Source organism: Scomber japonicus, chromosome 3, assembly GCF_027409825.1.
Source record: "Scomber japonicus isolate fScoJap1 chromosome 3, fScoJap1.pri, whole genome shotgun sequence".
NCBI classification, from domain to species: domain Eukaryota; kingdom Metazoa; phylum Chordata; class Actinopteri; order Scombriformes; family Scombridae; genus Scomber; species Scomber japonicus.
In genome coordinates this window covers 7,440,067-7,463,180 of record NC_070580.1, presented here as the reverse complement: position 1 = coordinate 7,463,180, position 23,114 = coordinate 7,440,067, and the positions used below count along the sequence as shown (strand labels likewise).

The 23,114-nt window shown below is 40.3% G+C and overlaps 1 protein-coding gene across 1 annotated transcript; it reads left to right on the top strand.

Annotated features, from left to right (window-relative positions):
- The first annotated feature begins 340 nt into the window (after window positions 1–340).
- wnt4 (wingless-type MMTV integration site family, member 4) lies at window positions 341–21,857 on the top strand. The gene is made up of 6 exons (XM_053316762.1): window positions 341–417; window positions 17,983–18,064; window positions 19,025–19,178; window positions 19,476–19,607; window positions 19,878–20,020; window positions 21,387–21,857. Exons 1-6 carry the CDS (start codon window positions 341–343, stop codon window positions 21,855–21,857), a joined length of 1,059 nt encoding a protein of 352 aa, XP_053172737.1.
- Window positions 21,858–23,114: the final 1,257 nt, after the last annotated feature.

Below are 23,114 nucleotides of genomic sequence, written 5' to 3'. Positions count from 1 at the left end.
GCTTCTCAGCGCGCTCTCCCCGGTTGGCGTTAACGCGCAGCTGAGAAGGAAAGCAAACAAAGTTGATTAAGAAGAAGGGTCCGATTCAGAGTTTTTTGACCGTATATTTTTAGCATCCCTCTCTTCCCTAACCCTCCTCTCTCCCCGTCCCTTCTGAGCGCGGAGTGGCAGAGGGAGGGGACGGGAGAAGCCCGGTGGATGAGCCACTGGATGCGGAGGGGACGATGGATTAACAGCCTTCACCGGAGCCCGCCGCTGCTTCTTTTCCCACCGCCGACCCCGCTGACCACCTCGGGATTATTTCATCTCTCACAGACCTCTCCTCCCTTCCTCTCTCGAGATGACCGAGGAATATGTTTTGCGGTGCGTCCTGATGCTCTGCTGCGCGCTCCTCTCGGCCAACGCAAGTAACTGGCTGTAAGTTGGACTCTACATTTCTAACCCTGGTCCTCATTTTTAATTTTTTTTTTAGACAAGTGGATCATGAAACACACATCTCAACCTTTTTTTCTCTTTCATCTCCACTCCTGTCATTCACCTGTCCTTCTTATTCTCGCTCATCTTGCTCATCTTCCTCGTGTCCTCTTTCCTCTCCAGCTCAGTGGCCAGCTCAGGTTAATTATTAACCACACACACACACTTTCACAAACACACACTTTCTCTCGCTCCCTCTTCCCAGACTTAATAACTTACTAACACCCGCTGCATCCCCCTCGCAAAGACCCTTACACAAGTGAAAACGCACATGTTCCTCTCGGGAAAGGCGCAGATTTGCGTAAAGGTGAAACTTTATCTCCTTTATTGAAAATGCCAAAACATTTTGCACGTGCAAAGTTTTATATATATTTGATAGCAGGTGGAAACGTATCAGTAATATCCATTTACAGCTTAAAGAAAAAAAATTTGGAAGCTTATTGTCAGATGGGATTTCATTTAGAGGGGAATCCTGCTCTTATTCACCTTATATCTTAATATTCTAGAAAGTATTTAGCAGATTAAAGCAAATTAAGATTTTTTTTTAGGCAATCTGTTATAAAATGAGGTGCAAATTGCCTTTTAAATTGCAAGAAACTGAGCTGTTATTCACCTTGGATACCCTTCAAGGAATTGTTGACCCCTTCCTCTGAAAAGTGAACCAATTAAACTTCTCATCTTCACCCTTAAAAACCTTTTCGAATAGATAAATTCATCTGTTAGTTATCAGCAACGGGCGATATTAGAGCTCAATAGAAAGACAGACAGTGATGCATTTAATATGAGGCAGGTGTGGAACAGCTCAGAAAGGAAATTCTGCTATGAAATAGTCAGTGAGCAGCTTAGGAGTGTTACAATGATGCTTTAAAATGCTTCAAATATAAAGTAGAATAAGAGTACTATCAGCTAAATTATATGTTTCACTCAAAAAATCTTAAATGTAGAGATATGGAATAATGAAAAGTTCATCAAGCTGTAAAAACAAATGTCAACCCGCTGCTCTATTACTCATTTATGTATTTAATTTTGGTGGGGGGTAGAGAGGTGAACAAGCCATCAGACAATTTAAGAGAGCTCTCTTAAATCCCCAATCGAGGATAACACACACACACACACACACACACACACATACACACACTCTCTCCTACACTGTAGTTGTTGCTGCCTTGTGCCACCTCTTCCTGGGGCCGGTCGGTCGGGTCGCGTGTGTGTGCCTGCTCTCCCGGCAGCCTGTGGGAGGTGGTTAGGTGGGTTTCTGCATTCCTCCGCAGGCTCATGCTCCCATTTTCTGCTGCCATTCATTCCCTTCTTCTCAGCTTCAAATTTACGAGCGGGTGCCGATCATTAAGGGAAGCACCCTTCCACTTCTCTCCCTGTGATTCAGCTTTAAGGTGATGATCTCTACCTGGCATTATAACATGACGCAATACCTCACTGATCAGTCACTGCTATGTTCTTAGAATGCATTTATAGCTTACTTTCATACTTATATTACTATACTTATATTCCTCCTTTAAGATCTCTCATAGGATTACAGGCTTGTATTGTGTGTTTACATCAGGTTAGAGCAGCTGTAACTGTGATTTCATTGGATGACATAAATCCCAACATGTCAAATGAAAAGCTTTACCAAACAGCACTGCCTGCCTGCCTTGAACTCTGTCACTGAGTGCAGGGTAATTGCGCTGTTTGGGGCTGAAGGCGTGGTGACAGCGAGCACAGAGCAGACATGTACAGGCAGGCTCGTAAAGGAGCTGCCAGTCTGCTCAGCGGGATTACACTAGCTGTTGTTGGGGCTGTATACGGGACTGTATCTGAGGCTTCCACACCTCAGCAGAAAAAAGAAAAAAAAAACCCTTGGAGGTTCAGTTTGCAGGTACACTCAGGGGTCAGAGGATGGAGGATGGAGAGGAAGTGAAGGAGCAGGCAGGTGGTGGTAGAAGCTCAGATTATGTATAACAGAGCAGTTTGCTACACTAAAAGCACATGATCCTCATATGTTAATGATTTGGTGTGTTTGATAGGTGGGTAAGGTGTCAGTATATATTATAGATTACAGTAATATCTCTTCATAATGGCACATTCTGACCGTTTAGTGTTGAGAGGAGAGACAAGGACAGATGTTAACCTCCTGACCTGAAGCCTTCACTCACTGCTATTTCCTGCAATGTCATTTATTTATTATGTTATGTCTTATCAGTTTTTGGCTTTCGTTAAATCAAATACTTCAAAGTAATGAGGCAGAAAAAGTCTCACTGCATGGCTATGGCTTTGTTTTTTTAAATGCCTGATTGCATCACATAATAATAAAACAGTAGTTATTAGTATTAGTATTAGTCTATAGTTGTGGGAGACAAAAGACAGAGATTTTAATATAAAAGTACTTTTAGTCTTGGTCAAACTCCAAATATGTTGTTTCCTACATTTCCCATAATGTCACTTCCTAGCATTGTTCCCTTAGTTCCTCCCCTTACGGTAAATACCTACATCTTTCTAACTCCACGCCTCCAGTTTGTTACGTAGCCTCCGTTTTATATACATGTCCCCTTCAAATACAAGGCGAGATAACCCTGATGACATCACAATGATGATGTCATCAGCAGTAAACATTACGCAGCAGTTTTTTTACAGGCTGAGCGTCTGACCTTTAAATGAGTGGATTGCTCCTTTAAGTCAAGTCTACCAGTTATTAGAGTTTTTTTTAAGCATCTTGCAATTTAATTAGGATTTTGTTCATTTCTCACTAACTTTGCACTCCTCATTTTATAACAACACAACAATAAAACCCAGAGCTTGAAATATTTAATATATATAATTGAGTTTGGAGGCTTCAGAGTCATATTTCTAAACACAAATCCTCAAAAACACCTGCTAAACACATCTGTCACTGTCTCTCAGCAGCCACTTTGTTCATGATCTGACACTAGCTGATTAACAGAAATGAATTATCAACTATTCTGATTGATTAGTCATGATTTATTAAGCAAAGAAAATCCAAATTGTGTTGTTTTTCTTTGTGTATTATGAGCGTTAACTCAACACCTTTGAGTTTTGGACTGTTGGACAAATGGAGCGATGTGAATATCTCAGTTTGAGCTTTTGGTGATGGTGACTATTATTGACTAATCTGCAGATTAATCAATGACAGATATTAACTTTATATCTGTTAAAAAACTATGAAATATATAATATTTCTTCAACTCTGCTCTGATTCAGACCAGCTAAACTGCTTCCAAATCTCTGTGGTGCTGAGTCATGTTTAGTGCGTCCAATAGGGACCTGAATGTTACTTTTCATTAGTTTGTCTGTCATCACCCTCCTCCTCCTCCTCCTCTTCCTCTTCCTCCTCTTTCCTGATTTTCTGCTGCACCTGCACACTGCTCCAGGTCCTCTTGTGCATATGTGTGTGTGTGTGCATGTGTGTGTGTTTCTGTGTGTTTCTGTGTGTGTGTGTGTGTGTGTGTAATTTTGTGATGTAAGTTGGCATCTCCCTCCACAGTGGCACACGCTTAGTAATTAACACAGTGACTGCAGAGGAATGGTAACCACATACAGCGCACCACAGACGCTCCAACTCACAAAGACATACACACAAACACGCACACACACACACATAAACGCATGCACACACACACATAGCTGAACACAATGTTAGAGAAGAAGAATTTAGGAATGTAGTAGCACATTTTAGGGCTTTACTTTCAACTATAGAAGAATAAAATGAGTTGTTATACTCATTTAAAGTCACTTATTACATTAAATGAGTTTTACAGTAGAGGTGTGAATGTGAGGGTTTTTTACTCTGTAGTGATGTGTAGCTACTGGCAGCGTTTTAAAAAAAATTGGACATTCATATTTTAACATTTTACACATAAAAACAAGATTGAGAGTTCACAGTCATATGATGGTGAGAGCAGTTATGATGCTGCGTTACTTAATTAATCCAGAAACAAGAGTATGATTCATTTCTTAGATGATTTTAAACTGGTGGAATTTGTAAAATGTAACTGTCACCCCTCCTCCTACCTTGTTTCCTGTCACCTCTATACTGCCTGTAATAAAAGCATTAAAATCACATAAAAATACTTCCGAAAATGTCCAATTTTGACTTAACTGTTGGCGCTAGAATAAAAGATAAGACATCTCCGAAGTGATTATAATTAATTTTGAAGTCGATATGAAAGTATACCCAATGTCATTATAATCAATCCAATTAGCTCAAAATTCAAGATTCATTTTAGTATTTGCATACAAAGAATGAAATGAAATACTGTTCCTCACCAGCTCCTGTCAGTAGATTAAAAAAGATAGTAATAAATAAGTAATAAAATGATCAATATCTAAAATAAAACAAACATTTCAGACACACAATTATTAGTGGTGCTAACAAAACATATTAAAAACAGTTTAGAAGCAGTTCAGAGTTGAAAGGTGTATTAATGTGATAAAGTGCTGTTTTTAGTCCTATATAAGATTCTGTGTTATTGGGGGGCAAGGGACAGGTGGGCGGGGTGCGAGGGACAGGTGGGCGGGGGGGGGGGGGGGGTCAGGCGCTACAGGGAAAGTCAGAGGCAGATCAAAATCAGTAGGATTCATCCTCTAGAAGACATGAATATTAAGTTAAACATTTCATGACTGTCCATCCAAAAGCATCCAGTAGTGAGATACTTTAGTGGCGGACCAAAAAGGTAGACCGACCAACCATAAGTGCTACTCCTCCTGCCACACTGCTTGCATGGTTAAAAGTTGTGACCAATAACTCTAACTTCATCTTACTTAGTACAGTAGTTTATACAAACATACTCCAACATAGCTTCAATTACTTCTACCATATTCTTTTTTAAAGCCTTATCACAAATATTTCTAAGTCATATTTCTAATACTAAAACTGCTTTGTGTCAAAACATTTTCAAAAGTTACTTCAAAAAAAAAAAAAAACCCTCAAATACTGACCTTAGAAACGGTAACCACAGTGCTTGTGAATAGTTCATCTCAGTCAGCAGTGCTGTGGCAAAAGAAGGATTACATCTGGCACCTGTCTAAAGAAAAGACAAAAACACCAGAGCGGCTTTGCTCAGTTTCGTGTATTTGTTTAGTTAAACTGTCATGAATCTGCTCGGCAGAAAAGGATTATAATCCTCATTTATTTGCGTAAGAAAGCGCAGCCCCTTTAAAACCTAGAAAGAGTTGAGTGTTTGCTTTTTAAACACACTTCAGCTTGGGTAAGGAACATCGCCGTGTGCTACTGTCAATAACATGATGCGAAAGATATGACAGAAAAACAGTTATTATTATGATTTCTTGTTCATGTTACAGCTTAGTAAAGTCCTGAATACAAGCTGTTACACATCATAGAAAGCTCTAACAGCATGTCATTGATGTCCCTGTGTGTGTGTGTGTGTGTGTGTGTGTGTGTGTCTGTCTGATTGTGTAAGTGTGTGTGTCCGTTGGTGTGAACATACATGCATATGTCCTGGATAACCATGGTGAGGTGCTAAAGAGATGGCAGCTGATGGGTAACCAGAGAAAGCAAAGACCTTGGCATTGCGGTACATGCTGGCGCCTCACACTTCTTTCACACACACACAAACCCACTCTCCGACACACACACGCTGACACATATGAGAGTGGTGAAGCTGTGGCATGTTATTTCGAGCCCTCTTGTCACCAGCGTGTGTACAATTATCGTGACACACGCCGGAGCCACGGGGGAATCGCTCTGGATGACCAGATTACTGACAGGACAAGCTCGGGCTGACGAGGAAACACGGGGCCCGCTGAAAGACGAAAGACAGTTCTGGCAGATCCGCAGAGAGAGACATAATACACCCTCTGGCGGCCATGACGGAGGGCTCGTGCTCCCTGCAACAATGGCTGTGAACAGCTGATTGCATTTCTGAATGTACACCTCAGGCAGGAATTAGTTCTCAGATCCTTTACCTAAGTAATAGTACTAATACAGCAATGTAAATATACTCCATTACAAGTTAAAGTCCTGCATGAAAATCCTACTTAAGTAAAAGTACATAAGTATTATGGGTGATGTAGTATGCAGTATTACAGTAAAAGTAGTGATATATTATTATATATGACATCATTAGATTATTAATAGTGAAGCATCAGTGTTAGAGCAGCATGTTACTGTTGTAGCTGCTGGAGGTGGAGCTAGTTTACATTACTTTATATACAGTTAGCTAGTTTACACTACTTTATATACAGTTAGCTAGTTTACACTACTTTATATACAGTTAGCTAGTTTACACTACTTTATATACAGTTAGCTAGTTTACACTACTTTATATACAGTTAGCTAGTTTAGTCCAGTGGTTCCCAACCTAGGGGTGGGGCCCCTCCAAAGGGTCAGCAGATAAATGTGAGGGGTGGTGAGATGATTAATGGGAGAGGAAAGAAGAAAAAACAAAGTTCTGATACACAAATCTATTCTCAGTTTTTATAACATTTGATTTTTGCTGAAATATTGGATCATTTAAACATTTATTGAATCATATGAGAAGTTTAGAGGGAAAAATCAGTATTTGGTGGAGCTGTTAACAACTCATAGACATCTGAAATGTGAGCCTGACTACACACTGCTTTTTGTAAGAAGTCAAAAAACAAATAGGTTGGAAACCACTGGTTTCATAAGCCGAACCCTTGTGTCAAATCTTCACCTGAAAAGTAACTAAAGCTGTCAAATAAATGTAGTGGAGTACAACATTTCCCTCTGAAATGAAGTGGAGTGGAAGTATAAAGTAGTATCAAATAGAAAAACTCAAGTACAGGACCAGTACCTCAAAATTCTGTTAGATGCACTAACCACTGAGCAAATTCAACTGGGCAGGAAGTGACTTTCCCTAAACATTTTTGAAAATGTCTTTAAAAAGCATACAAATATCATTACTGTAAACTAAGGGTCCCTGACTTGGGAGCATAAAGATATTTAAGGTAACATACAGTGCTTGACATTGGTCTTTATATAAACAAATGTCCTTTTACCTTTTAAAGTCAGTAACACCAACCATATTTCATCTTATCTTCAATCTTATTTTGAAAAGTTTAAAGAGTTTTAAAAGTATATAAGTGAGAGATTCTCCTCAGTAGTTATGAGGTGAGAATCATGCTTAAAATGTATTCTAACCTCATACACAGAGGCGTCTTTATACATGCAAATATGTGTGTACAACACACAGTTTACACATGTGTGTTAACTGTGTAAATAGTAAGCAGGAGTGTACGGTGCGTGTCCAAACCTGCCCGCTATGCATGAAAGATTCCAATTTAACCAGCGAGTTTATCTTCTTATCTATCCAAACTGAATGTGACAATAAAACAACCACAAATTAGTCTCTGACACAGTAGGAAAGCCCTGTTAATGCCAAGATATGGAAGCAAACCACATTCTGTTCAGCTTATGGTTTTATGAAATTTGTTTGTCCTACCAGCTGATAATAATAATGATAAGAGATCATATTATTAGCCTGCAGTCTTTTAATGACTTGTTTAATATCTGTGCCAGTTTATTACTGTAAAACCTTCCTGGTCCTGCTCAGTTTGCTCATGTGTCATTTAACACTGCATATTAGAGTATTTTCCACTTCATGTTACTTCCACTTTGAATAGGCCATACAATATAATACTCTTTTAAAAAATAATAATATATATTTTCAGTATATCTTCGATATAGACATACAATAAGTATTGATATAATAATGATAATGATAATACTAATCTCCCATTTCCAACAAGTAAACTGGTGTCTCGTCTAACTCGAGTTTTGGTTATTTAGCCCATAAGTAGGCCGTATGGTTGAGTCTCGCTGCTCTCATAAAAGTAAAAACATTGGCCGCCGTTACCAGCAAACAAGCTCAGACAAGCGTGTACCCGAAGTAAACAAGTGGCTGATGAAGAAATATGAAGTTCTAGGAATCAGATCTTTTTTTTTCAGGAGTTGCTTGAGACAAAAAACGTCAAGAGCTAAGAGGACACATCAGAGGTGTCCAGAGACTTCAGAGTGATCATTTTGCTAACCGGCTAAGTCTTTTTTGTCTTTTTAACCCCCTAGTGGTCAAAAATGAAGTTTAATCATTTAACATTGCCCTTTTTTTGTTTTGGAATCAGCATAAAATACCACACTGTTATCATGTAATTTTTAAACTGATGTGAAACTGATGGAAGAGTTAATACACTGTTGGTTACCCTTCAGCTACTACATAGAACCTTTCCCTGTAATTCTGTACAAATACACAAACTGACAGTGGTAGATCTGAGGGATTAAGGGATTTTCTTTTCCCCAAAACATGGTAGAAATGACAGGATGCTTATATTTTTACAATCAACTAGTATATACTAGTTATGTACTAGGTTGAAATGAAAAGCCTGTTTCCAAGTTTCGGTTTACCAGAAAGTCACGAAAGAAACTCAGTGAGAAAATACATCAAGAACTAAACGCTAGGTAAGCAGAAGCTAAAGGAGTCAGTACACTCCAATAGAAGTGCTTGCTGGATAGTCATACAGCTTTGGGAACCCCATCCCCCAACACCTTTCCGACGTCGGAATTCAGAGGAGGGGCTGTGTACGAATGTTTCTGTAACTTTCCTGAGCAAACAATCCGACAATCGCACTTACTTCACGCCATGCAAAGATGATAAAGTAAGATGGGTTGGAACTTTCCTCTGTGGAGATCTCATTTTGATTTGCTACACAACACAACTATTTCTAGTGCTAGGACAGACTTTTTCCCTCCAACGTGGTCGAACACTACATCAAATGAACTAGTTGTTTTATAGCGTAACCTGGCTGTAATGTGGTAGCACATTAGAACTGAGTGACCTCGGCTCTCGTAAAGCTTAACTGAAACAGAGGCGTTGTTCTGTGTACTTTAATGGTTTCGTTAACGTTTCACTTCTATTGTAATGGTGTCATGTTTTTTTAAGAGTTTACGCCCTGACCTCTTTCAAAATGCTGGAGACACACACTCGTCTAAACACATGATGTTTTACAGAGATGTAGAGACTTGCTTGCTCAAAACTGATACGATCATGCATGCCTATCATCTTTGTACGGCCACACTTGACAGCACAAAGACCATTACGCCACTTCTGTGCCGTGATACTTTTGTAACGGCTCACTTTACCTCAACGCGGAGACGGTCACAGGTACACAACGCAGGAATCAGCCGCGGTCAAAGTCCTGCATTTAGAAACAATCAGCTGTTCGCAGCTATTGTTCCCCATGAGCTACAGACCTCCAACATGGCCGCCGGAGTGTTTGTTACATCACCTGAGAGACTTTTATTGTTGGATGAAGCTGTTATGCGTGCATATTATACACACATACACACATTAAATGATTCTTAGCCTTTTGGGGCCACTGTACTAACACCAGGCAGGAGGTTGATTTCATGGCTTTTATTGCCACTTTTCCTAAATGTGTGTAAAATGTTAGTGTTTTTGTGTGTGTGTGTTTGCGTTTATGTGTGTGTATGTGTGTGTGAGGGTTGTGGTGTTGGCAGAGCATGTTATTTTTAGGGGGAAATGAGCTCTAGTGGAGCCAGCAGCATATAAATACACCCAGACATACGCATGGACACACACATACACACACACACACACACACAAAATACTATAGCAGCGTGAGTCTGTGACTTTGTTAATTGAACTCCATTCTCCGTCATCATGCATTCGAATCTTGGTTTTCATTCGTCCTCTCTGCTGCTACACTTTCTCCTCTCATCACTTTTTCGTCTTTCCTTCACCGTCCTTGCTTACATCCTCCTTTTCTTCTTAACTTTCCTCCTCCTACATTTATTTTATGTCTGTGTCACTGCAAACATGCGACGAGAGCGAGGCTATTTTCAGTATTATGACTCCAAATTAGGTCCGTGCAGTCCTTCATACAAAAAACCCTCGCACCCACCCATTATTACCACCACCACCCTAACATTCCTGAGCCAACTACTGAATATCAGCAGGGCTTTGTTTTTCATTTTGATGTTTTCCTTCATATGAGGAGTTTTATTCCTCAGGGAGATATTCATCATTTGAGAGGCTGTGTTTTTTTACTCCTGAGAAAGAAAGAATGATAGATAGCATATTACTTGAGTAAATGCAGGCTCTCATTCAAAGCTTCTTTAGAGTTATATTAACTTTTTTTCAGATTGGATCACCATATATTTACTGTAATATCTTATTTTATTATCCCATGTATAACAATAGATCAGCAACATGTGTTCAGGGTGCAGATTAATTCCTGGATGCTGCCACTAACATAAAACCCTGGCTTGCAGTTTGCAGATAGACTGTATGATTGTGTGATCCCCAGATTATGTTTAATGATATTGGTGTTGAACCAGTGTCTGTGTTTATATTTTATTACTTAGTGCCAATCTAGAAAGTGTATTTTGCCTGCAAACTGGTCAAAATGCAAACACGCAATGAGGATTTTATGTAGATTTATGAAAGTATGCCATAGCACAGAGACCCTAACCCTAACCCACTTATGGTGTGTTTCCAAAGTTGAAATCTGCTCTTAGCTGATAAAAAGCCAGTATTTTAGTTTGAAAAGCATGCTTTTTTTAAATTAAAACATTTATAATATGTATTATATATAATATTATATAGATAGATTATTCATCCTTCACAATAAATTTCTTGGTTTTACAGCAGCTACCTCCACACATAACATCACATAAAAACACATATCTGACTATCCTATGGAAAAAACTAAAAATACACAAAGGTTGTACTAATAAAGCAAACATATGTATATACATGCAATAAATAATCATAAAATACTCAGTGTTCAAAAAGTACCAGTAAAAAGTGCACTACACTATCCAAAAAACCTTTAAAAAACAAAAAAAAACGTGTGTTTTGTATCGACCTAAAATTGCTCTCAGCATTATATTTCAGAGATGATCCAACATTGTGAAACTTTACATCATTAATCTTCAGTATTTGATCACTTCATTAAGCATTAATGCAACAACTCATTAACACACATTAAAATATCTCTACAGTTGAGATTGATCAGAAGTTATTGTAAGTCACAATCAGTAATTCATTCTATTTCTGTGTAATTCTCTAGTAATCAGTAAACAGTGGAGCAACATCAGACCCACAATAGACCCAAGTCAGGAACAGGTTCAGAAATCTACGTGTGTAGATTGTATGTGTGTATTGATCTATTCAGACCAACTTGAAACATGTGTTTAACTTGGATCTCTTTATTTGCCTGGGAATGATATTAAATGGCTCATGTTGATCATTTGAATATACTTTATTACTAACACACTGTACACTGCTTTTGTGCAAACCAATTTTACATTTTTGAACATAATTTTTTGCAAGTAGAATTCTTTTCAAACTTGTGACTTTAACTTTGAAGCTGAAACAACTAACATGGCGATTGGCTTCAGTCTTTTGTTCACATGAGGGATTTCACTAATAATTCTGAGAGACAGGATTCAGACGTCAGCTGCAGCGAGGAAAAGCCGGGATTCAGTGTGCTTGTTGCTTAAGGACACTTGCTGTCTGACATGACAACTGACAGGATCAGAGGTCACAAGGTTAACAAGGTTCAGCACAGAGGTTAGACTCTTGTTGAAGTTTCCACTTCAGACCCTGAATGATCCTGATTTCTGGTGTCTGGAAAAAGTATTTTACTATTTTTTATAAATATATACTGAAATACGTTTTATAAATGTTAAAAAAGTACATACGCAGGTTTATGATTTCCATTTGTATGCATTTTAGGCACTAAACCAGTTGTTTATTCAGAGCAAATACAACGAATAGAAAGGACACTTAAGGACATTTTAAAGAGACGCATAACTGAAACAGAGCATCTCTGGTCAAGATCTGAAGCCATGAGCAGTGCCAACCAGTGTTCAGGAGTATGAGGTTGAGGTCAGTGCTGTATTGTATTGTAGTTTGTAGTTTAGTGTAGTAAGGTGACTGAATGTAAACTGAGAGAACAGTGCCCTCTACAGGTGCTGGTATGTCTCGCATATTGTTAGTATCCACTGCAGAGGGGACAGGGAAGGTTAGCTCAGGTCACACCACAGTCACACTTGTCTTTTCATGCTCTGTTTCTCTACTAGCAGGATGAAAATATAAAATTAGACTTTTTTTAGTTTTGTGAAAGTGACAGATCTCCTCATTTCAGTTTAGTTCTCGTCGTTGTCCTTTGTAAGCCGTAAACTACAGAAAATGAATGAAAATCTCAGCAGCGTTGCTCTCTCACTCACTGTGTACTGTCTCTGCATTTCTCAGATTCTTTCTCGCAGCTCTTCTCATTGCATTTCCTATCCATGCTATATTTACCTGTCACTGTGTACCTCTGCTGTGTACTCAGTGCTGGAAAGGCAAACACGAGGGTATTTTCATATAAATACACATTAGAGATGATGGATGTGCAGAGAGTGTGCTACAGTTTGCAAGCATTTGTGTCATTTTGCATGTGTGAGAGAGAAGCTCACTAAAGCACTTTACTGTCATCCAGATGTGTCCGGCTTCTGTATTCCCCTCCCTCCTCTGCTTTTCTTCTTCTTCTTCTCTACTGTGCATCCATCCATTCATAAAAAGAAGAACATTTCTGACAGTCAATTCAGTATATAAATCTAAATGGTCATGTATGCTTCAGTCAGGAAATGAGTGATGTGCTACGGCTGCTTTGTTCTTTATGTAAGGTCATTTTGATTCAGCTTCAAAGAAAATGAAGATAAAGCCAGAAGATGGTATATGGTTGGAGGGTCAAACTACAGATATATCATCATTTACATGCAGGAGACAACTCAGGAAGACGAACTATGTCATGTCACAGGGGTTCATCTCAGTAGAAATGGTGAAAACCATCAAAAGTTTTATTTTTTAATCATTGATTATTTAGTGATATAAAATGAGAAATGTCCAGAAATAGTGACCAAACTGTAGCAATTTAATTTCCAATGATACATTTAGAAATACACCTTTTTAACATGATTTTCTTTATATTTTCTTTTTTTTAAATCAATTTTTGAAATTCATTTGTTTGTAATTTAAATAAAAATGCAGTGACATTATAGTCATATATCACATACAGCAAAGTGGAAAATCACCATTCTCCCCCCATACCCCTAGTTTCCGATCCATAACCCTTCTAACCCCTGACAAGCCAAGGCAGTGTACAAAATGAAAAATAAAAACATATCAAGAAAACACACACACACACACACACACACACACACACACACACACATTCCAAACCCAAATCCTGTATCCTCTGCTATCCAGGAATCCCAATGCCATCACATAGACTTTATTATAAACCAAAAGTATACTGACACAATGGAAAGGGATTTTCTTTACATTTGCTAACAGTATAAGTAACAAAATAATCTAAGCTTAAAGGTCCAGTTACAAGATTTCAGAGCCTTTAACTGCATCTCATGGTCTTCATTCAGAACGAAGGTCCAAAAGCTAGTAAGTGAACCCTTGAGCTTAGATATTTTACATATAAATGAATTAACTAATAACTACAACTTTTTATATAACTCCTGTTCAACGTTATGACAGCAGTTCATTTCTACATTAGCCTTTATTTCCTGTCCACAGATAACATCCTGCATCATTAGTGTCTCCTCTGTTTAGAATTATCTCTTATTTTCACTTGTAGCCTCCCATGAGGCTTTTGGGGGGCTCTGGGTGGGAGGTATGGAGAGCATTCCACCTGGACTGTGGTGCGTTCGCAGGCCGCTGCATGTTTGTGTTGCATTACGCATCGCAGCCTTCACAACACCACTGGCTCCACTGGGCTTAGGCCCCTGGGATTTCAGCACGCAACCACCAGAGGCCAGAGAGAGAGGAGAGGAGAGGGAGAGGAATGAAGATGAGCTGTGGGATGATGGCTGTGTGTGTGTGTGTGTGTGTGTGTGTGTGTGTGTGTCTGTGTGTATTACTCTGTCCTTCTATGGGTTGACTCCTCTGTCTCCTTGTTGAGGTGTTTTGTTAACCTCGTCTGTGGGAAGAGAAGAATATACAAAGCAGAATGAACAGATAAAGGAAGAATATGCTGAAAACGCGCACATGCACACATGCACACACACACACACACACATTCACCCAAGGCCGAGCTTATCCCACGCATGCACACACACACAAAATCACATATCCAGAAAATCACCTGAATAACAGCTTATCCAGTGTTTATTAAATGTTTCCAGGGTGAATGTCAGGCCAATGGGATGCCATCCAGCTGTTTGTATCTTTGTGTGTGTGTGTGGGGAGGGGGGGGTGCGCTGCCCATCAGAGGAGCAGGGTTTCTGTTGTCGTCTTGCATATTTACCACGGCTTGTTTTTTATCATGTCTTGATGGTCTCCCAGCTGGATGCCTGCACCTAAACACAGCACCCTGCCCAAGGCTACGCCAAACAACAAAGAGGGATCAAACGCCGCACATGGATTTGATGAAAGTCTCGCATCTACAGTCGAGCAAGCGAAGCAGGAGCAGAGCTGGAAGCTGGACTCGCTCCACTGCGGGTGGAGCAGGGACCTGTAGATTAGGGAGGAGAAGTAACCTCACAGAGAGCTCGAGGACAGACAGGATCCAGGAGTCCAAGCAGCACTAGCAATTCAATGTGTACAGTTTTGATAATTACTATTTAATCATCAGGTCTTATTCTCGCCACTCTGTCTTTCCACATTTGGTGGACAGACAGTTTCATACCAGTTTCCTTCATGGTGAAAATTAGTCTCACAGAACTTCATGGCCCAAGTATTTCATTACTTCCTAGTTTATTAATAAGAAACCATGGAACATTTGAAAAACGACATATTACATTCCTTCTCTTACAAATGAGAAGTTGAACTCATACACAACAAAACACCCTCCTTCAATTCAATGCTTCAATGTAATGCTTGCTGCTATACGGCATTACCCGCTACGACCTGTAGCTTCTAATGGATAACGTTAGCAAACTTTACCTATAAATAAACTACTATATTTTGAGTCAATTCATCAACTTTATGACATTTACTTCTACATGTACTACTATGTGAATTGCTAGTGCTAGCATCACTAGCATTTGTTTTTTGGGAGGGTATTATGGACATGAATATTCACTTAGCTAAATACTAAAAGTTAAATGCTCCTCCATGTTGATCAGCTGGTCTCTAACTTCGTCTGCTGTTTGGTGCTGGGTAGTGGTCATGGTCATTTCATATATTTCTGTGAGATTAGGTTGTCTAAATGCTTCGTAGAGGTTAGCACTGTACTCACTTGGTATGACCTGTAGCTTCTCATGGATAACGTTAGCAAACTTTACGTATTACGGTGTAATTGACATTTCAATTTCAAGTTCACTGGTCCTGTCGCTATGTTCACCAGCTAGCTAATTTGATCTGCTTTTTGGTGCCAGGTAGTTGGTGTGGTAGGTTGTTTGCAATGAGCTGCTGTTCTAAATGCTTCGTAGAGATGAGGCGAACTCCAGAAGCGTGTGGTACAAGTTTTCACATCGCACGAAATGTTTAGCGCAGCTATAAACAACATGTTGGGGCTTCATGACAGGAACACTTTGCAGATGCTTTGACGAAAGATGGTGGTGCTACTTAGGGAAATGGAATCAACCATATGAGAGGGTGGATGTGAGCGGATGTGGCTGAGATGTTGTGGAGTGGCAGAGAGCGGGGTTATCAAAGCGATGAGTGCTAAAATACTGACACTGTCCGGATGGAGAGAGAGAAGAAGAAGGCCATCAAAGAAGCAGAGAGGGAAAGATTATTTGGACTGCTGAGAGGAGGAGATGAGAGGGTAGATGGAAAGGAGGAGCTGTTTGACATATCAGGCCTCTGGACGGATGATGCTAATTATACCACCAGTTTCTGTAAATCTACCACTTATACCACCACAGTTACTATCAATACTTTTAATACCACAACTTGTACCTCTATCTCTTTTACCATACAAAGTTCATGAAGATAGAACACTGAGATGTCGCTAACAGCCCACCCAGGCATCATATCCATCCACTGATTTTGAAGTTTAACCCATACTAGGGAATAAAAGTCTGGACATTTTAGCTACATCTCTTTTTGTCGCTCTGTGTCCCGCCAGTCCACAAACATTAATGCACCACTTAATTGTTGGAGCACCCCTTGAAAGCACTGACAGCAGAATTCTCCATCTGTGCCACGGCTTGATTGAGATGGGCATACAGGGCTTTGCAGAGGTATGTGTGGTCTTGGGAACTCATAATCCAAGACTCATAAACCAAGCTTGAAAAACCTTAAGGAAAAAACATGTCTACTCATACAGTGTAATAACCAAAAAGTTCATTTTGTTGGAATTCAATTCATTTTGATATTCAAATTGTGTCTCCTGTGAAGGAGCCTGCTCCATTCCTTCAGATTAACATAGTAATCACATGCATTACATGTGTCCTTTGTCCCTTCAACACTTACTTTCTTTCTACTTGTAAGTGAGATGAGATTATCAATATCAAAGTCTGTGCATTTTGGTAGTCAGGGCCCAGGTGTTGTTTACCAAGTAATAGTTCCAGCACATAATTAAAACCTCAAATTTTCATATGACATATCTTTTTGAGTGAGGTTTAAATAAACACAATAACAAGTGAGATTTAGAGATGATGTTAAGTGTTTTTTTCACTGTGGACAGAGCCAGTCTAGCTGTTTCCTTGCTTCCAATATTCATGTTAAGCAAAGCTAACCACTCCATAAATTGGTTTTGTTTAAGACATTTTGCTTTGCCTAGGAAATGTACCAGCTTTGTTAAAATGTGTGTGGAATGGGTTAAATTACATGTAGAAAATCATAAATGTAAAATTAATTCTACTTTATCAGTGTAAATAAAGTTCCAGTTCATTTTCAGGTCAAATCAACTGTAAATACAGAGTAAACAAGGGGAGTTATCTACTACCTCTCATCCCTTTGTTTTAGGTAAAGTGTGTTTCAGACTCATGATCAAATGATGTGTAAGGAGCCTTTGAGTGGTGTAGACAGTACATAATCAGGGCTGCTGCTCACTCAGTGAAAGCCTATTTCTGTAAGGTGCAGCTGGGCCTGGAGATATGAGACTGAAGTGAGGTGAGGTGGGTGTGTGTGAGGGTCAGGACTTCCAGACCAATGCCATTTTTTTCTCACACATCTTAGATTGTGCGTGTGTGTGTGTGTGTGTGTGTGTGTGTATGCAGTATATCTCCCTGACCTGTCTGGCCTGGAGGTGGTGTGTGTGATAAACCACTTTCCCTCCTCTCAGTGTCCTCACAACCAGACATTTATCCAAAACATTCCCACAACGTCATGGGAACAAACTCTCCGTACAGCAGCTCTGCTTCATCTGAGTGATGGTTTTAAGGAAAACTTTCAAATCTTTTCAAATCTTTCTTCATCTTGATGTTCCGTGGCTCTCTTCGTGTTATCTCAGGACACATGGCAAACATTTTCTTCATTCTTTTACTACACCATGTACTGCTGCACATTAAAGAAGTCCTTTTGTGTTCTCTTTTTCTGTCAGGTACCTGGCCAAGCTGTCGTCAGTAGGAAGCATCAGGGATGAGGAGACATGTGAGAGGTTACGAGGCCTCATCCAGAGACAGGTATGCCTCTGACAGCTGAAGCTCTAATCATAGATGTATGTGCATCACTTTTTTCACACTAAAACATGATGAACACAGACACACACACAACTAGAAACACAACTCAATGAGACTGCACCAGTACCTGTGGAAGCTTTTATCCCACAAGTAGAAGCACCTGTATAAAAGTCTCACTCTCTATTTATAATTAATTTTAGGATTTTACATACATAAAAATGAATAAATATCTAAAGTCTCTTTCCTGGTTATTATCTGAAGCAATTTCTTAGTTTTCCTGTTTGCAAGGGGAACTTATTTATTTTAAAGTATAACCAACAGTTCCTTCTTTCAGCAGAAAGTATAACTTTTGGAAAAAAACTTATACAACTATAATTCACAATTTGGGGAAAAAGATTCCCAGTTATTCAATTATTAGAGGTAATCAAAGGTTACCCATGTGAATATCACAGTTACAGTAATAGTATAGCATTAAATTAATACACATAAGAAGAAAATAATATAATATAAATGTATTCCTAGAATGCTGTGATATATTTCTGCCTTGAAGAGGCTGATTTGGGGTCAAAACTTTGTCATGTCCATGTCCAATAAATATTGGGAAAGAGTGTTGCAGATTTCTTTTAATCCTCTTTGTCACCCAGCATTTTTTTAATGTGCTAGTGTCTTCTGACAATTTCCTCATTTGATAAAATCTCAGTACTTTACTTTGAAAACCAGTAAAAATCAAAATGAATGAGCCATTGTTATAAGACTGCGTTCTCCCTCTTTTCTGGCAGGTCTACATTTGTCCACAGGAATTCCACAATGTTACCAAAATTAATGTAATAATGACATATCAATGTCTGAATAAACAATTGAATCATGTTTTTTGTCTCTAGGATAAATAAAGTGTTGAGTATTTTGTCAGTGTCTGGCCTGGCTGTATGTGGCTGATGTAGCTCCTGTGTGTCTCTGCTCCAGGTTCAGATATGTAAGCGCAGTGTGGAGGTGATGGATGCTGTGCGCCGTGGTGCTCAGCTGGCTATAGACGAGTGTCAGTTCCAGTTTCGCAACCGTCGGTGGAACTGCTCCACACTGGAGACCATGCCTGTGTTTGGCAAAGTGGTCACCCAAGGTAAGATTATACTCTGCAGCCATTCCTATCATTAAGTAAAATGACAATGATATGATAAGTTGATTGATACTAAAACAACTTCATCATTTACACATACTATATTTGATATCACTGAAAAACTACTTATATGCTAATATTGCCTTCAATACATTCTTTATCAGTATTAGTTTTTTTTGGCATTGAGATTGAAAAGAGCTTTTCAGTTGCATAATGAAACAACATGATTATGTGTCTGTGTTTGTCTTTGTGTGTCTTCGTGTGTGTGTGTGTGTGTGTGTGTGTGTGTGTGTGTATTAGGCACCCGTGAGGCGGCCTTTGTGTATGCCATCTCAGCAGCCAGTGTGGCGTTTGCGGTCACAAGGGCCTGTAGCAGTGGAGAGCTGGAAAAATGTGGCTGTGACCACAATGTGCATGGAGTCAGTCCAGAGGGTAAGTCTCTCTCCCTCTCTCTCTCTCTCTCTCTCTATCTCTCTCTCTCTCTCTCACACACACACACACACACACACACACACAAAGGAAACAGACAAAACAACTGATCAAGTGCAAAAGGTATTTTATCTTGAAAACAGCAGACAGATGTCCTTGGTAACATATTAATTATGCCATCTTGTGGCTGGAAATTGTAGCAGTGTTTATGCAGTGTGTTTGAAGGCTGTACAGATAAGCACCACCTGTCTCTGTCTCTACGTCTTGTCACAGGGTTCCAGTGGTCAGGCTGCAGTGACAACATTGCTTACGGAGTGGCCTTTTCTCAGTCCTTTGTGGATGTGAGGGAAAGGAGTAAAGGCCAGTCGTCCAGTCGGGCTCTCATGAACCTGCACAACAACGAGGCCGGCAGGAAGGTAACTTGCTGCCCTGCCTTTTTAACATGAAAGGAAAAATGTTACATGTGAATAAAGTATGCATTTCAGTAGACATGCCAAATACTGTGATGCCAGCTAAGTTTATTAGAAATGATGGGACATAAGTTGTTGTGTGCTGATTAAAGCAGCTGGCAGTTTACAACAGCGGCAACACTGAGAAGAATGTAAATAGAAGTGGAGTTATTTAAACCCTAAAGTCATACAACATTATGTCAACTTTCAAGTTTTCTGACAAGTGCAAGTCAAGTCCAATACATGTCTCAAGTCAGTCAGTAAAATCCAAGGCAGGTCTCATGCTATTCAAGTCAAGTCCAAATCAAGTTCTTAGTCATTTGAGACCAAGTCTAAGTCAAGGCTGCAGTCATTCAAAATGATTGCATGTCAAGTCTCAAGTCATTTAATAGAAGTCCAAGTCAAGTCTCAGGCCTTCAAGGCATGTCCTGGTCAAGGTTCAAGTCACTATGACAAGTCCAAGTAAGGTTTTGTCACTCAATGCAAGTCCAAGTCTTGTCTTGAGTCACTCAATACAATTCCAGGCAAGTCTCATGTTATTAGTTCTATGTCATTTGAGACAAGTCCAAGTCAAGGCTCTAGTCATTCAAAACGATGGCATGTCTGGTCTCAAGTCATTTAACAGAAGTCCAAGTCAAGTCTCAGGTCTTCAAGGCATGTCCTGGTCAAGGTTCAAGTCATTAAATAGAAGTCTAGGTCAAGGTTTAGGCCTGTGAGACACATCCTGGTCAAGGTTCAAGTCATTTAATAGAAGTCCAAGTCAAGGCCCAGGTCTTCAAGGCACATCCTGGTCAAGGTTCAAGGCATTTGGGACAAGTTAAAATCACATTTCAAGTCTGCAAAATGAATTTTAATTTATGGGAAGTCAAAGTCAAGCGCCTTTATAATCAAATGTTGCAAGTCAGTCAAGTCTGTGAATGTTGGCAGTTAAAATAGCACAGCATTATAATGTTTTCATTTCACATCTGTTAATGTTGTGTTTTACGTAACTAAAAAAAGCACACTTCCTCTCAATGCCTGATTAATTCAATATTGGACTTTGTAAGGCTTGAATATTACTGCTGATTCTTTTAATATTTCACATTTGAAATTCAGGCAGTCAGCTCTGAAGTCTGTATAGTCTCACAGCAGTCAAGTTCAAATCATGTCTGACTGGATTCCGAGTCTCAAATCTGCAGCTCTGGTAGTAATAAAAACTTTTTCTCTAGTTTTTCTACTAGTCAGTATGGAGCACACCTTAGTTTGAGAGCTGGTCTTTATGAATTCTAGAAATACTCATCACCTTTTTTTGAAGATCCGTCAACTAATTAAAGCTTCTTTGCGGTCTCTGCAGGCCATCCTGTCCCACATGCGCGTGGAGTGCAAATGTCACGGCGTGTCGGGCTCATGTGAGGTGAAGACCTGCTGGAAAGCCATGCCGCCCTTCCGCAAGGTGGGCAACATCATCAAGGAGAAGTTCGACGGTGCCACTGAGGTGGAGCAGCGCAAGGTGGGCACCACCAAAGTCCTGGTGCCTCGCAACTCCCAGTTCAAACCTCACACGGACGAAGATCTGGTCTACCTGGAGCCCAGTCCGGATTTCTGCGACTATGACCCGCGCACGCCGGGCATGCTGGGTACGGTGGGCCGGCAGTGTAACAGAACCTCAAAGGCCATCGACGGCTGCGAGTTGATGTGCTGCGGCCGCGGCTTCCAGACGCAGGAGGTGGAGGTGGTGGACAGGTGCAGCTGTAAGTTCCACTGGTGCTGCTACGTCAAGTGCAAACAGTGCCGCAAAATGGTGGAGATGCACACTTGTCGGTGATGGGAGTGAGGGGCACAGAGGGCACTGCTGATGAACAGAACAAATGCCCCACCCCCCCACACACACTCCTGATCAATTACCGAGGCCAGAGGGAGCGAGGAGGACTTGTGAAGCTCTTTCTTCCCCTGCTTGAAACCACCCCACCCCTCCCACTACTGGTCAACGGAAACAGACTGAGTGGCTGAGAGGTCAAAGGTCATCCGGACTCATTTAAATGGATATCAGTAGATTATGCATGGGATTTCCTACAAAAGCTACAGAGGCAGTTTGTTTCTTGTCAAGTAGAGAGCATCTTTCACTTTCTGTCTCCCTCCCTCACTCTCATATTTGGTTTGTCATTGATGCTTCTTATTTTTGTAATGTTTAACTTATTTGTTGAGACTGAGGAGATTGACGGAGGGGGGTTGGACCTAGAAGGCGGGGACAGACGAGCAGAGATAATAAAAGGGACAAACTGGACCCATTGGGTTGGGCTGATGGGCGGGTGGGGTTAAAGGGGTTGGGTCGGGGTCAAGAGGAGGGTTTTTTTCGCCCTCTGTCCTTGCTGCTGCTGCTGCTTCAGGGACTCGTTTGGAGTGCTGGATGTCAAAAAGGGAGAGTCTGTCGGACTAGGACAGACTCCGACGACAAAGAGGAACGCGTCGCAGACACTTTTTTTTGCGATCTGCTTCCAGAGTAGTGTACATGGCTGTGCTGCGCTGAAGTTCAGTTGCTGTTGAGTCAGTTTATTTTTGCCCCCCTGCAATGCCCTGATGCTGCTCCACTCACTCACACACACACACACACACACACACACACACACACACACACATTTAGGATGATAGAGGAGGATGATGATGTCAGCTCCTTCTTGTCTTTTCTGTAGGCCCGTTGCACTGGCAGGTGATGGGTATCACACAGAATACACACATATCCAACAAACATCACTCCCTAAAAAAATAACACCTGTAATCATCTACAGCTGCTACAATGCAACTACAAACCACAAATATATCAAAACAGACTCCAGATCAGATTTAATAGGATTGGTTCCCATTTCTTATTGTGAAAAATCTTTCGTGCTCATTTGATTCGATGCTGATCTTTGGCCTCCTCCTCCTCCTCCTGCATGTCATAGTCTGTCAAATACTAGTGGGCTTCATGCAAACAAGAGTAAATAAACAGAGACCCGCATGCATTCATAATGTAAACACACACACAAAGGGGTCTGCCAGAGGGTTGCTGAGCATGTTCACCATGCATGCATGATGACTGAAG